A 17,137-nucleotide genomic window follows, 5' to 3' on the forward strand; every position below is an offset into this window, starting at 1 on the left:
CCATAACTTTTCCATCACTAACTCCATAGGCAGGACGGGTGGCAAGGTTTCCTAGGAACACATAGGAGGGTGCCAACAGATACTTGCCTTGGATATCCAATGAACTCTGCAAGCATAGGTGGTCATTGCCCATGGTACTTTTCACCTAGAGAGAAACAATATCTCAAGTTTCAGTCTGGACTTTAGCAAACAACAAGAAATTACAATGTAAATGAAATTTGTAAACATGACAAAAACTGGAGAAAAAAAGTATTAAGTTCCTAGAAGGAAAAGCCAGCATTTCTCATGCTAATACTAAGAGGCCAGCTTAATCAAATTTTCATCTACACTGATGAAAATAAGCCTGGTGGCCAGGATTTTTATTTTTTAACTTAGACTTTGCTATTTTTGAAGCAGAGAGAGAAAGGGAAGGTGATGAAGCGTGGGGGCGGGGGGGGAATGAACATTTCACATTTTTTATTCCAAGAACTGCCCATTCTATAATTCTAGCAAATTCTCTTCTGAGTTTAATTACTTCTGCTTGTGGTCCCATTCCAAATGTAACGTTTGAAGTCAAGGTGCATTCTGCTTGTGATCATCAGTCTGTGGAGAGTGACAATTTTCATTTAAAGCTGGCTATGCTCAGTTCCGGATGACCAGTGGACCTGACTATGTGCTCATAGGGAGATTCAAGTGAACTGTAAAGCGAAATGCTTCCAGGTCTGAAAGATCAGGTTCTGGTAAGGAGGAACTATGGTGAATATTCTTTCAGGCACCAAAATCAGCCAAGAGAAGAATCACATCAACTGATCTTATCATTTGCAACATCAAAGAGGGAGCAGGAAGGACATGGAGAGGACAATGAGGGAGGAAGAGAAAGAGAAAGGAAAGAAGGACTCTCAGTTTTCAATGGCCTTGAAATTTTAATATAATTCCTGCTTTGAGATCCTGGAATGCCTGTGCCATTTTCATGCAATTAAGGATCTTTAGGTTCAACTAGCATGAACAGGAAATACTGAGTGGATTAAAGATATAGACTGGAACACTTGTTCCTGTTCCATCAGAAAGGTTCATTAGTATGGTCTCTGTCCAAAGGTACAATGTCACTTCTGCTGCTCACTGCTGTGCCTTGACTTAAAGTCTTATTTTCTTTACATAACAAATAGTAATGGGAAGACCTGCCTTACAGCATGGTGGGTTCTTTGCAAATGCTGTAGCAATAGGAATACTAGGGTAAAATTATGCTTATCATCATAATTAATATGATTGTTTCTATTACTTAATTGTTTGGACTTTGCAGATTGAGATGAATGAGACTGACCCTTTAGGGCAGTTCCATGTGTGATTCAGGTTTGATAAACAGAAAATTTGAAAGTATCAGTGAGAATCTCTAAATTTTTAATTTTGCTACATGCTAGTGTGACAAAGAAAGCTAATGTGTTTTCACAAGCAAAGATGAGAGACTCTCTTCTGCTCAGCCATTATTCTATCACTCAGGAAACACCCTGGCACTATGATTTCTACTTGCCATGCTCTTCAGCTTGCCAGCCAGCCTGGAGTAACCTGACAAAGTTAATCATGTGGACTGGGGCATATATCAGGTGACATGAGTCTATGTGTCCCACAACAGCCTTGCTCAGTGACTGATAGCTTTCTCTCTGTCAATTTCACCAAGCCAAGGGCCTATTAATGACCCAGCAACAGACCACAGTGACCCATCACAAAAATAGAGCTTTCTATGCATAGAGAAAAAGTTGCCCAACTTTACTCTTGATCATCCCAAGTCTTGTGGTTTGTGGAAAACAAAATACATAAAGAAGAAATTGGAAGAAAAGCCAATTAAAATGAAGTGTTCAGAGCACAATAGAGAGTAACTGCCACTAAGGCACCCCACATATGCACAGCCCTTACAAAGGAGGGCTTTCCTGACAGAATCCATTGCCTCCTGCTGTAGTATTCCATTGAGGAAAGCTTGTTTTCTAGAATAAACATAGGAGGTCCATGAGGCAAATTGACCATATGGTAAGTTCACTACCAGAGCAAAGGTCAAAATCCCAGTGGAGTTTTCCTTATTTCTTGGCTGGAGAAGATGATAGTGCATACACAGTCATAAACAACACTTACCAGATGTGAGGCTGATATCACATTGGCTTCATCAGAGTGTTTGGGTCAGCTAAGAAAGACACCTTTAGGAGACATCTCTGTCATCCTGCTGGTGTAACCTAATCTTAAGAGGTAAGCCTGAGAAAGGACAAATAGAAAAAGAGTATTCAAAACCAACCTTCAACATGAAAAGAAAAATAATGAGAATAGTGATATAGATCATAAAGAGGAATAATAATTACCTTTGATTCCTAGGGAAAGTTAATTTTAAAATGTATCCAAGCTTCAATGTACAGGCAACAAATAAAAAACAAAGAAAGAAAGAAAATCTGCAAAGTTGAGATACATCTTTAGTTGGTAGAAACAAGAGTTATCATTACTTAAGTTCTGGGTGGAATTCATTCACAGTAATGGTGGGGGGGAAGATTTTTGAGATTAATTGATCTGGGCTCAAGTTACATAATTTCCTTTCAAAATGCAAATGACATTTGTGATCTACAATACAAAAGTCTGTCTGTCTTGAATGGCTGGCTCTAAGAAAATGCATGCAGTAATTAGAAAGTCACCAGTGAGATTACTTCTCAAAGTACAGTCTATATCTATTTAAAGCAAGTGTTTAGGGTCCATTTCCAAATGGAGACTGTCAAGTTCATGTGCTCTTAGAATCAATGGTGGTGTCAAAATCTGTAGTCCATGACAGGAGAGAAACAGACATGAAAGTTCATTGGTTGTAAACACAGTGCAACAAAGTATCAACTACACAAATGCAGATACAGCAACGGGCATCATTTTAGGAGTTTTATAAAAACAACTATAGTGCAGTTGTGAAACCTGTGGCATTACTATACAACAATTACCTTTTTAGGGGAGTCTTTGTGATCTTGGTTGCTTTGATTGGAAAAATTTAATTCTACTTACTGAGGTTATTAAATGAGTATTATATTTTTTAATAATTACTTGTAAGTTTCAACTCTTTACCTGCCGGTTCTAGGTAAGACTAAGATACTGTGAGGTATTAGGCCCTTCACCAAAGGCACAATGATAAAGGAGATTCAATTGCTCCAGTCTCTGGTGCTTACTGGGTGTATTCCCCTGATGGGCTTTCTCTGATGTAGCTGCTTTACAGAACTGCTTCAGGTTCTTTGTGCATATTTCACCTTTGTTAATTGTTTATTCTTATATAACTTCGTGACATCCTTCATTCTTTAAGTTCAGTTTGCATACAACATTGTGGGGGATGTGCTCAACTTGTACTTAGATAGCATAGGTCCCTCTTATTTTCATTTGTGTGGAAGGGTGAGGGTGAATGCATACCATGGTGCATGCATGGAAGTCCAGGTAACCCCTGGATGTTGGTCTTCTCATTCATGTTTTTTGAGACAGGGTTTCTTTTGCTGCTGTTTGCCACTGGGGAAGGCCAAACTAGCTGGCATATAAGTTTCCGTATTCTATTGACTTCACCTCTCATTGCCATGGGCACATTGGGATCTGGCACTCTGTGGGAACTAGGGACCAGTACTTCAGTCAGAAAGCCTACAGAGCAAGAGCTTTTAGCCACTGAGCCATCTCCTAAATCCAGCGCATGTCCCACCAGCAGTCACACCATCTGGAATCATAACTGCTCACCTTATCTTGCTCCACTAGATATGAGCTCCTAATGCCCTTTCCATTTCTATCCCCCATTCCTAGTCATCTCAGGGCCGACTCAGAGAAAAAGCCCCCAGAAAACATTGCTTTTGCACCAACTTAACAACAGTTCTATGGTTCATAAATCTTTCCCAGTTTGTACAATGTGATGTAGTTGCTGTGACTTCAGGACATGATATATATATTATTGTTATGTTAAGAATGAGTAAAGAACTAATGGCCACGTGTACTTTCCTCTCATTCTTTAAGTGGAACTTGTGCTGCAGATATTAATTTGTTTCTGAACATGTGCTGAGATACCAACTGTGATGAGAGAATTGATGGCATTTCATAGAGATCAGGGGCAGAGAGAAATATGCCAACAAGATTTATAGCTGCATTTATTTCTAAGGTGATTCAGGGTCAGAGGACAGGTACCATATGTTATTTGCCATGCTATACTTAGGGGGGTGTTTCCAAGTAGATTTTCAACTGCAGTGATCTCCAGTTAGAGCAGAAATACTAGACTGAATGTTAATGAGGAAGTCTCATGAGGATGCAAACACATACATTACAGCACTCTCAACAGCTTCAAGAGCTGAACAATTCCATACTATTCATGAAGAAACAAATGATGAAAAACATTCTTATATAATCCATTGCTTAAGTTATTGAGATGCCAAGACATAATACAATCTATGTTTGCTCACAAGAACAGAACTTGGAGAAAACAGACCTCACAGTTTACTGTTTATCATATGTGTAAGACTAAAGGACACTCCCAGTTGTGACATCACACCACTATTTTCCTGTGTGAAATGACTTCTTAAAAAACAACCTGCCTCTCTTGGCTTGGGCATAATGCACGACTCATCATGATTTTAATCATCATGATATCATAAGATAAATATTGTTAGATGGATGCACTTTGTTGAATGATAAAATTTATAAACAGGTAGATGTATCAGTGGGCTTTGCTGATGTCAGGCTTGCAGTGTGTGTCACAGGATGATGCCTTTAAACAGAATGGCTACATGAAACACATCTTCTCACCATGTTAGATTTTGTGCTGTCTTGCTTAGAATTTGCTTCTGTCAATGTTTTACAAGCACATGGTTGATCTGCTATATATATAGCGTACAATGTTGGGTCATAGGGACTGAAGGTGAGCTTTTAATAGTACAACATTCATTATTTAATTTGTATTTTCTCTTTACTGATTCATCTTCTTGAAAGCCAACGCAGAAATTGATTCAAACACATGTAAAATTCTTTGTCTATCCTTCTAACTTGATTCAGCCCACTGCTAACACATAAAGTAAATCCCTCATTCTTTGAAAAAACTTAACTCATACCATCATCATTCATTTCCAATCTTTTTAAAAATAGTTACACATAAAATGTTGCTTTTCTAAGTTATAAAACTACCTTTAAACTTGTGATGAAAGAAATGAAATACAAATATTATCCAACACCATCATAAAACAAAGATGAGAAGAAACACATTTATGAATTTATTATTTGTTATTATGATCATAACAGAGGGAACAGAAAGCCAGTCCACACTGTTGAACAGAATTCCTCTCCCATGACACTCTCTCTACCAAAATCTGTGAAGTAAGAAGGTAGAGTTTACTTCTGAATACCACATTTTAACCATATTTAAATCAAAGGGTTGAAATCAAATATTTTCCTATTGCTCCCTTTAAATCAAAAGGCATAAACTAAGAATGAAGCTAAAGAGAATTTTTAATGGATTGAGATTAAATTATTTTTATACAGGGAAAATTCCTCCTCATTTAGTCTCAGGAAGTCTCTGGTAAAAGGATTATTAAAATGATGAGCTGCAGTGTTTTGACAAGCACTTGTACTGAAAAACTTGAAATCTCACTGGAATACAGTTACATATTCACTGTAAAAAGAATGCCCTATTTAAAAACTAGGACAGAGCGTGTTGATATGGGAAAAAGGAAGTAACGATGTGAACGATACATCCAGAATTAAAGACTGAGTGCTTAGCACCCGTCTACAATAAGAGGAAATGCAATTACTCTCTGCAAGTACTCCTGTACTGTCTTTGAGTAATAAGTGGACATAAAAAAGATGAAGATATTATTTGCATGCAGAATATAATTACAAAAATAAAGACTGGAAGCACTTGAGACCTGATGACAGTCCCATGACACTGAATTAGAGACGAGCAAGGCTGTACTACATAACTGAGTGCAATATTTCCTCTGCCATGACAGGTTCTCACAGCTTATTCTCTTACGGTATCTCTAGTGATAGGCCTTTCAGCTGTTTTCAAAACACAGAGGTAGGTTTACAGAACATTTGAAGGGAATGTTATATTCCAGGCTACCACCTGACTTTAATCATTTGAGTCCATGTCCTTCCTCCTTATTTTCCCACAGTTTTGAAGCCCTGGTTCTTGCCGGATAAGGATTTGTGTCAAAGTGTCGTTTTCCATTGTTTCAGTATTGCTTGAGCAGAAATGGAGAAATGATGAAAATAATATTACTAATAATAGTTTTAAACACATAGATTCAGTAATGAGATCCCAAAGTAACATCTAAGCACAAATGGTGAGTTGATGGATAGCCTCAGGCCAAGACACTCATGTGACATTTCACCTGTCACACAATCCGTCATTTTGAATACGTTGGAATTAATGGGTAAGCTCTGAGTTTAACTAATGTTGAAAGTCATCTTCAGACCCTTGTAGTTTTCTTTAGCCTCTTCCTTGTTTTCAGTGACCAAGTTGGGACAGTTTCTCAAAGGTGGAAATATGAGCCACTAATGCATCATCAAGCCCATTTAGAAAACTTTTTGTTATTATGTACCAGGGGAAAAAAGCCAAAACAATCCTAGGCTTACAATGATAGTGGCTGCTATTCATAATTCTTAGAAATTTATACATTTATTTTAATGTACTGAATAATGATAAAGCAAACAGATGTTTTTACTAGGCTTTTAAAGTATTCCCTTTATTCACTGTTAATATTTCATATTGCATGAGTATAAAACCATGTGTTTAAAATAATTTCTCACCCTTGGTAACTTTAAACTAGGCCACGAGTCAGAGTGATGAGCACCCCTTCTCTAGTGATTGGCTAGTTTTACAGGAAAGCTAGGTGTGCACACACTCATGTTCTCCAGCAGAGAAACGAGGCACCTGGCCAATAGCTTGTGCTGATACTGAGCTTGACAAACATGCCACCTTTCAGAACAAATTTCTTCATACAGACAGAATCTCAGCTTATCATGCACAGCTTTCATGGAAACATTTCTAATTCTCAGTGTAGACAAGAACACATAAATATATAAAAAGGAGATTATTTTCTTACCTTTTGGAAAGCAGTCAAAAGCTATACTGTTGGTGGGATAGTGTACCAAGTAACAGACTTTTGTACACTCTTTCTTACAGGTGGTATACAGTCTACAGGAAAAGTAGATATATAGCAATGTATAAAATAAATGTTCACACAATATTCCATTTTATTATTAGTAGTTTTCTTTTTGGAACAGAGGCTGCGATAGAGACCCACAAGCACTATTAGCCCCATCTTTCAGGTGCTGCAGCAGACCAGTTCACCATAATTCAGGTACCTCTGAACATGGGAGTGCCGGTGCCACCTGGCACCCAAGGCAGCTGGGCTCTACGTGTTTGAGTTGGAGCAGCTGAGGGACCAGAACCCGAGTCCTTGGTTTGTTTGGTTAGGGCATTCCTTCCTTCCTCTTTGTAATCCCTTTGCTTCAGCCCAGTCGTCATGCTGACTGAGGCTGGCTATTCAGAAGGATGGAACGAACAGCACTATGTTGAGAATGTTAGAGATCCACACAAATGAAGAAGCCAAACAAGACTGAACAAAACAAGAAGTGTTAACTGATTTACACAGCACAGGCATATGTTCCAGAATCCTCTTGGCACTACTAGTCTTTCTTGCCCACATCCATTTTCCAACAGTCTAGTTTCTTTTGTTTGTTTGATCAAACACCTCCTATTGACAGTTCTAGTTTTTTGTGCTTGCTTTTTTTTTTTAAGAACATCTAATCTTTTACTTACATATTTTCCTTATAGTAAATGTCAAAATTATTAAAAGTAGCATCAGACAACTACTATATTGAAAATATTTTATATCTCAAACATATGTTACTGTTACGCTAACATGGGCCTCCTCACATGCTATGCTCATCAGTAAATCCCATGTTTAGGGTACTAATTGTCCAGCTTCTATTGCTGGTTCATTTATCAAATATACAACCCCATCTTTAAGAATGGGGTATATTCTTAGCTGTCCACCTGCTGACCATCTCTAACTGCTTTCATAGTGTACTCTCTATCCACCCCAGGTGCTTAACTTGAGGTATTTTCAGGATGGCCTGGGAGATTCTGACTTAGAAAATGGATGGTAGCTTAGAACAAAGGTCATTTAAGGCACTTATCATTATGCAATGCAATCCTTGCCCAAGGAAAGCTTAAGATGTGAGGAAAATTTGCAGAGCATCTCTTTGTTGTGACTAGTGAGGAAGGCACATCCATCCATCCCAATTAAGCCATGCTGCCAGTTAATTAATATTTTCCATCCAACTTAAAGAAGCTGCATCTCAAGCACAACCACATCCTCCTATTTATCCAGTTTCTGCAAGTTTACTACGCACATACAAATGCCAAGTCAGCATTAGGAAGTGCAGTGGGGAATGCAAAATAATGGAGCGTGTGAAAGGACCAGACTTTGAAGGAATGTTGAAGCCCAATCTCTTGGACAGTTCTCAAGGTATCTGAATGAGCTTAAGCTCTTGTAAAACTTAGTGACAGAAATAGTCTTTGTAAAAATAAAATAAAAACCCAATGTGTATTGTAGCTTTTAATCTGAAGGTAGAGACTAAGGAATACCGGCCTGTGTTTGAAGATATAGTATGTCTCTAGTGCACAGATGACAGTAACATTTTGACAGTTTGATTTTCATTTGTGAGGTACCCCTCAAAATTGTATGTTTCTTTCAAACAGAGTCTTAACTAAAAGATCAACCTAAGAAGAATATTTAATTTCTTGGGGAAAAAAGTAGGCCGTAGTTCAAATGTGTTCCCTTTTAAAGCCAACAAGCGAATTTAATTTCATGTAGACATGTGCAGTGGTGTTAGATGAGTAGAAGCATGCATGCACCGACTGCAAGCTGCAGGGATGGAGAAGAGCTGTTGAAGATGGAGACACCGAAGACCAAAGTACATTCAGACTAGGTAGTCAGAATGACGATGAGTTACGGGGTGCTTTGGCCTATTAATTACCTTGTAGCTCATACTACATGGTTATCTCTCTTTTAAGATAATTCCCTTAGAAAACAGTGTGCAAAATTTCCCCACTGAAGAGATGCTTTTTTTCAAGTGAATGTAATTTTTAATTTTTAATCAGATAACTTAAATTTTACAATATTTCCTGTCTTTATTAACAAAATATTGCACATAATTTGAGCTATAGTTTGTTTAACATATTTCTTAGCACAACAATATTCTTACATGTTTTCCATTAATTAATTAATTTTTTTGCTATTAGTCTATCTCTCTTTCTCTGTATGTGTATATACATGTATATACATATATATGTGTGTGTGTCTGTGTTTATACGTAAACATAAATGTATGTGTTTTTGCATGTAAGGAGAGAGTTTCCAAATGTAGTTGCTGTCTATGATTTTCTACAATAGGGACTTCTTTTTGGAGGATATTAAATGACTTTTTCTACATTTGTTTTAACTCACTTTAAAAAAATCATTTAGTTTATGTTTGTTCCAGATCAGCACCAATGCTAAAATTATGGGTCCTGCCTCCAATATGAATTTAGACTATGTATCATAGGTGAGTACTAATGCAGTACTAATAGCCATAGGTGGCTGTTTCGTTAAAGCAAAACAGACTGAATAAAATGTGTTTGATTGGTTGAATGGCTGCGATCCCAGTGCTGGAGAGACACCAGGGCTCCGCTTGCTCCATGGACAGCATCACTGCTCACAGTGTCACCAGCAGCTCGGGAGGAGGAGCTCTTGCAACTCTTCTTTGGGACCTACCAGAGCTGGGTCATCAGAAACCCCAGTGTTTGGAGGTACATGAATCTCCTCCTTGGTTTCAGCCATTTCAAGTCAGTTTCATGGTATTTCAGGACAATGTCTACACAATCCCAGTGACCCTGAGAGAATTTCAAAACATCTTTCAGACTGGTTGGGAAGCAAAGGTTCTGTTGACTGATAGTTAATTTTTTTTCTGGAATATTCATCATGCATCTAGGTAGACAGCAGAACCTCAAGAGGAACATTTTTGAGGAAAGATAGTCAATGAGTTCCCAGTGGAATCACTGCTGTGAATTTCTGAGTTAGCTGGAAGAGGCCTCTACCTGGGCAGCCTTCTGTAAACTCAGATTACGCCTGTCTGTGGGCAGTACAGTAGCAATCGCGCATTCCCCGGCATGCTCAAGCACAGACCCCTTTCCCCACACCAAAACACCATCATCATTATGTCCCTTCCAAGGAAGCCAAATTACCCAGTTATAGAGTCAATAAAGTAAACTCTTTATTGAGATTTTGACATGCCAGTCATGTTTCAGGAAACAGCATGGGGTTTGGAGTCAAAGCCAGGTTTCTCCAACCCCTGCTGTTAAGATGATGGGTGATTTTGGTCATGTCATGAAACTCAGTAGAAGGCTTATTCTAGAGATGTGCTATGTCACGTACAAGCTATTCCATGTAAAGTTTCTGGTACAGTACCTATTTCATAAGGTACTGAGAGAGTATTAGTGTCAATGTTTTCACATTTTAGAAACTGTTGCTATACTCCCAAAAGCTTAAACAAGGTTGGAGATAATCAACAAATGTTAGTCTCAATACAAATTCTATTTGGGATTTAGTGGTGCTTAAGTAGCATAGCATGGAATTAACTGTCCTAATTTAAAACTTCAGATTTAGTCATTTTGAAATACATGAAGTCTCACAACTCTATTTTCTACCTTTCAATAATGGGGCAGGATATTACTAAATTTGTGTGTTTAGAGAGACATAATAATCTACTGAAAGGATAGATATAGGATAAAGGTTCTGTGGAATGAAAAAATGACAAAAATCCCATTATAGAAAACTACAAAAGTGTAAATACACACGAGAATTCATCAATACAAGTGCATATATAAATATACACTATATTCACACATGTGATCATGAAAGTACTTGTTTCTGGGAATCAGTTTCATTTGTCTCTTGGAATTTAATTTGCCTTTTCACCATCATATCTACTTAATCATATTGAAATGGACTTTTAAGATGCTTTTTGCCTCTAAATGGCATTCAATTAATACACCATTTCCCAGTCCCATATTCAATCACATGGTGACAGACATACTATTACTTCTAGAGTATGCATAAAATTAATGAGTTTTAGAAAAGCTCAATGTCTGAGTTACATGGCTGCTAAGTGGAGTTTCTTGGATTTTACCTAGGTCTGCCTCTACCCAAAACCCCTTCTTAGTACTTTATCACACATTGCCTTCCTCTCTCCTGACCAGTTGCTATGGGAATCCAGAACAGCCTCTACATTCATTCTGTTTCTTCTCCCTGGGACAATCCTTTGCCTTCCATATAGTCTTATCATAGAATCTCTTCTAATACGACACTCTCTCTCTCTGCCTCTATCTGTTTGTCACTCTCAAATAAATGCAATAAAATAAAAACTCAAAAAACCTGTTTTATATTAAATCTAGAGAATTTCATCATGAACATTGGGACTGCTTGTTCCTTCTGTAATTAGCCCAAACATAGAAGTAGTATTTTTAATATGAAATTCATCCTTACCACTATATTGTTGGTGAAATTAATATTACAAAATTTTATCCAGCTAACATATGATTTATTTTGTGATATCTATGTGTTCATTTTATTTTGGGTCATCACTAAAGGTTTTGGGGCTGTTGTGGCTGATAAGGAGTTTCCTAGGCAACTGGCCAAAGGTTACCGGGCTGTGGGCAGAGCCTAAGCTCAGGTGTGCTGGGCTTGAAGAGGGCGTGGCTTCCTGTAGCCTGGGGGTCCTTAGCCACGCCTGGAAGCGCAGGTCCCTCTCCTGAAGGCTCCAGACTGTGCCTGGCAGTGCCTGAAACCTCTGCCTCTGCTGGGATTAAAGGCGTGTGCCACCACGCCCAGCTCTGTTGTAGATATTTAGGAAGCATATCAAGCCTAATATGTCTTCCTTAATTCCTACCCTAATGTTTTGGCTGCACACATGAATCTCTTCAATTATTTGGAAGATAATTTTCTGCAAGTGGTCATGGCATTGGCAAGGTGGTGTCTGGGTTTATGTACTTGGATTGAAGTTCGAAGACTTTATACAATGTTTCTCCTGTCTTTGTTTTTTTAAAAGACTCTTTGAAAGAGTTGCTTTTATTTTTTTTTTAAAAAAGGCAACTATACCTATACCTATACTATACTATACTATACTGTGCTGTGCTGTGCTGTGCTGTGCTGTGCTGTGCTGTGCTGTACTGTACTGTACTATATCCATGTACCAGTGTAAAAAAGTTATGCTCTCAACTTCTTAAATATTCTGATTTCACTTCTAGTATGGATGTTTTCCAAACAGGAAATGCTTCTCTAGTAGGAAACTTATGTGGAAGAATCCCTGAGAGACAGGTTTATATGTCTTAGATGATTCCATAGCAAAGAATAAGAAGCAAGAGAAGGGGGAGGCAGAACTTTTAAAAGCTTTTTACCAAGAAAATGGTGGCAGAGATCAATCAAAGTCAGAGCAAAATTCGTTCACCAGAGCAACCTAGACCATAAAAGAACATTTGTCCAGAGAGAAACCACACAGCTTCTACATTTTCTACAGTTTCCTGGTGCAGGATGGGAAGGTGAAAGGAAATAAGAGTTACTTACTGTTTGGGTCTACGTTTTCACAGAGTTCTGTCTTTGCCTCACCGTTGGGTCTGTCACTGGGTTTGTGTGACAGCCGTGATGACATGGTGGCTGCTGTGACTACCGCCTTGAAGCTTCGCTTCCGTTTCTGGACATTGAGTTCAGGGTGGAAAATGATGATGTACACTTTCGGCATGTATAGCATTCCCAGCGCCACTGACGCACTTAGGTTCATGGAGATTGTAAGCGTGGTAGTTTGTATGTAGAGCTAGGAGACACAACACACAAGGCACTATTACAAATACAATGGCTGTAGAGGAGTGTGAACACTTAAAAGTGATGTCAAGAGTGACTGTGGCTTGGAGAAAAAAGAAACAAACAAAACAAAACATAGTACTCTCAAAGACCTTTTGCTGGAAGAAGGATGACACAGCCACACATTTGTTGCCAGGTTTATACATATATTAACATGCTGAATGCCACTAGCAGGTCTGCATGCATGCTTGCCCCAGGTAGACCTTTCCTTATCATGGTACACACTTTTAGTCAGAATGGTAGGTAGGTCTGAACAGAGCAGTGATCTATCATTTGAGTAGGGTGTGATTATTTTTAAAATATCAAAACTAAAGTGTTAGTACTGTGTGATTTCCTAGGCAGAGGTACTTGTTTTCATAAACAGGTTTTTGTATCTTATTTACTTTTGCATGTATGTAGGAATGAACTTAAATGTGCATGTGGAGGCAGGAGGAAGACCAAAGACGCCTATCTCTGTCACTTTCCACCTTAGTTTTGAGACAGTCCTTCACTAAACCTGGAGCTCACTCATTAGCTAGAGAAGTCACCAGGCCTTTTGGATCTCTTGTCTCTGCTAGGACTGCAGGCAAGCCCTACCATACCTGGCAATTGCATGGGTACTAGGAAATTCACACTCATTCTGCACACTTTGCTAGTGAGTACTTTACCCACTGAACCATCTCATAAGCCCTATATGGCTAAAAAAAGGGTCAGCTGGGTGTGGTGGCCCACGCCTTTAATCCTAGCACTTGATCCATCTCATAAACCCTATATGTCTAAAAAAAGAGACAGTTGGGCATGTCTGTGCATGCCTTAAATCCCAGCTCTTGGGAGGCAGAGATAGGAGGATCACCCTAAGTTCAAGGCCATCTTGAGACTACATAGTGAATTCCAGGTTAGCCTGGGCTAGAGTGAGACCCTACCTTGAAAAACAAAAACAAAAACAAAAACAAAACACTTATTATATCTACAAATTAGTGACTGAGTTTCCATGGTAAGTGGGACTTTCTTGCTTTAAATGTATTTTATGAAATGTAAAATCAAGGGCCAACATCTAGTAATATAGATTTTCTACTTTGATCTCATTGGTAATTTGAATAGGATCACAAAACCTCATCATGAAGTTATATTAGATATAATATGGATGGTGTCCTCGTAGATTTTCTTGTCTCCTTTTTGCTGTCAAATGAAATCAGTAGTTTAACCATTCACTTCCTTGGTTATAAATGGACATAGCTGAAGGGTACAGGGAGTTGTCCAGTCAGTAATCAGATAGCTGCAGAAATCATGCATTGGTCCAGTTCTGCTTGTAATGTGCCCTCCCACAATCTAGAACCCCTCAGGAGATCAGTTACATGTCTGCGTGTATGACTTGTAAAGGCTAGATTAGACTAGAAACCATTGCCTTTACATTAGCAGAATGCATTATTCCTTGAGAATACATTTACCTCGGTTCTTGTTCATGTGGTAATAAAATCCCGTCCTACAAGGTTCCATGTGGCTGAGCTTAACCATTTTTTAGAAAAATTTTCCACTATTTCCAAGCTCCTTGACCCCCAACATCCCCAGGCTCCACCCTTGTAGACTATTTTTCATACCATGAATATGCTGTGTTTGCTCATTCAACCATGCAACTTTTTCACATACCCTTTATTTCTCTCTTCTCCCGCATGGGCTGTTGCTCCTTTGATTCTCAGATCCCTTCTCCAAGCTCTGCTAACTCACAGCTTAAATCTTAGGCAGTCGCTTTACTTACATGCTCTCAAAGGATGGCTTTCTGTACATTGTTGCTCTCAGTTTTTAACTGGAAACTCACTGCCTTGATTATTTGACTGCTCATATCCCTATCTTGTCTTACATTCTACGATAGCACAACCTATTTTGGGATGTAGTGTTGTCTACGTAAGAGGAAAATGTTAGATACTATATAAATATATGATGGACAGATCTTCTTCCTACCTATGCCTGGCAGTCATTCTTTAAACATACAAGAATTTTGATGTAACTCGCAGACATGCCTAATTAGAAAAGCCAAAGACCTTTCCATTTCATCTAAAAGAAGTAATCCTATCATGAATTTGAGTTTGTATGTCTCTGAATGGTTAACAAGATCTGACAGTTCCTTGTTCCCTAATACATGCTGAATGTAAAATAGACAAGACACTGTTGACTTAATGATCCTTTTGGCTTTTTAATGAGACCATGTGTTTAAAGCTCATCTCCTCACACTAATCTATCTTGAGATTTCTGTGCCATTCCATCTTCCTAGACTGCACTATTCAGGAAAAGCTGATCATGGTCACAGGGCCATAGAGAGCCAGATAGTGATGCTTTCTGTCCTCATGGTCATGGCCACAATCCAAGTCATAAGGGTTTTGCAAGAAAGGAAAGAGTAGAAGCTACTCTTTAGGAACATAAGTTTTATTTCTACTTCTCAGATTGTGTGTAAACATTTCAGCTGAAGAAATTATTCAAAGAGTTTGTATTTGTCTTATTATTTATGTGTAAATAACAAAATATATGTCCAAATATGTTTATGTATATTTGTATCCATAGTTTTCTTCTCAAAGACTACTTAATAATTTAAAATCTAAAATATGTTTATATTATATTGCATTTAGAAACTATTTTAAGGAAGACTATCAAGATTATTTTGTTTCTAAAACTGTGCACTCTTTGGTAACAATTGAGAAGCATGTGAAAAATAAAATCAATATTGATGATAAAATTACTATTTCTGACCTACCTCACAGATGTTTACATAGTCTGACAATTAAGAATAAATAGATTTAAGCTAGCCTAAGTACTTACAATCTATTAGTTTTGAAACACTGGGGAAAATTATTTCTCAGCTTCTGCATCTATAAAGTTGGGATAATGACAGTCACTACCTCACAGTGTTACCTCGGTAACTAAATAAACGAATAAGGTAGTATTTGAAGAGGGCCATGGCTCCCATCTTGCATGTAGTAAGTATGCAGCAGTCTAAGTAGCTAAGTGGCATCATTTTTGCCTAACATACACAAGAACCTAGGTTCAATTCCGACACCTCAAAGGAAAAAACATAGAAAACCCAAGTATATAGAAAGACAGGGGATGGTATTCAGAGGTAGAGCATGTGGTAGAGAATGACTTTGCCAACCTGACTTGCCAAAAACATTAGACTTGGGCTATAGATATCCTTCAGACACATGTTTACAGGGATAAGCCCTGTGAAGTCCCAAGAGAGGAACTGAGTTGCTGACTTCCTGACATTTTTATGGTATATATGTACATGATTTGCTTGCATGTGGATGCTCTTGCATGTATGTGCAAATGCATGTGGAGGTTGGCATCAGTGACTTTCTCAGTTGTTCACCATATTTTTTTAAAATATATTTTATTTATTTGTTTGAGAGGAAAAAAAGGAGAAAGTGAGAGAGGGAGAGAGGGAGAGAGAGAGAGGGGGGGGGGGAGAATGAGTAGTGTGCCAGGGTCTCTAGCCACTGCAAACAAACTACAGACTCATGTGCCCCCTTGTGAATCTGGCTTAGGTGGGTCTTGGGGAATCAAACTAGGGTCCTTTGGATTTGCAAGCAAATGCTTTAACTGCTAAGCCGTCTTCTCCAGTCCCTCCATCTTAGTTTTCTCTCACTGCACTTATAGCTTCCTGATTCAGCTAGACTAGCTGGCCAATCAATGTCAAGGTTTCTCCCACCTCTACCTCCTTGCTTCTGGGATTAAAGACATGCACCATCATCATGTCTGCCATTTTATGTGGATGCAGGGAATCTTGACTAATGTCTCCATACTTCTACTCTACGTGTTTGACCCACTAAGCCATCACCTCAGCTCAATTTGCAGTCTTGAGTTTATACCCAATATTTAGTACATTCTCTTTGCATTATTTAATGTTACATTAGTTCTTTGTTATTTATTTGCAAGGAGAGAGAGAATGAGAACAGGTGTGCCAGGTTCTCCTGCTGCTGCAAACAAATTCCAAATACATGTGCCACGTTGTGCATCAGGTTTTATGTGTGTACTGAGGAATTAAAATGAGTTGTTAGGCCTTGCAAGCAAGTGCCTTAAATATTGACCATCTTCCCAACCCTCACATTGGTTCTTATTTCACCTAACGCAACTTTATAATGTACCCTGTTGGGTATTTTGGATAACTTTATTTTGTCTTCTCTGTAATTATCTTAGCAATATATAGGATTTGGTGATAATTACTAATCTCTTCCATCAAAGTATAGGTACCTAGGT

At 38.3% G+C, this 17,137-nt stretch overlaps 1 protein-coding gene across 4 annotated transcripts in view; it reads right to left on the minus strand.

Moving 5' to 3' along the window:
• Positions 1-17,137, minus strand: part of Grm7 (glutamate metabotropic receptor 7) — a 934,876-nt gene that overhangs the window by 49,518 nt on the left and 868,221 nt on the right. Inside the window, exons 9-11 of one of the 4 annotated variants that reach the window (XM_045134252.1) lie at positions 12,620-12,866; positions 7,056-7,147; positions 5,807-6,191 (exon numbers count right to left, since the gene is read on the minus strand). The exons of 1 other annotated variant lie outside the window; for it this stretch is intronic. In XM_045134252.1, coding sequence (XP_044990187.1) covers positions 7,077-7,147; positions 12,620-12,866 — 318 coding nt within the window. In that variant the 3' untranslated portion in view covers positions 5,807-6,191; positions 7,056-7,076. Of the gene's footprint in view, positions 1-5,806; positions 6,192-7,055; positions 7,148-12,619; positions 12,867-17,137 lie in introns of those variants that run through there. 2 more of the 4 variants (XM_004651485.2, XM_004651486.2) reach the window with 2 other exon arrangements.

The sequence above is a fragment of the Jaculus jaculus genome, chromosome 14, assembly GCF_020740685.1.
Source record: "Jaculus jaculus isolate mJacJac1 chromosome 14, mJacJac1.mat.Y.cur, whole genome shotgun sequence".
NCBI lineage: Eukaryota > Metazoa > Chordata > Mammalia > Rodentia > Dipodidae > Jaculus > Jaculus jaculus.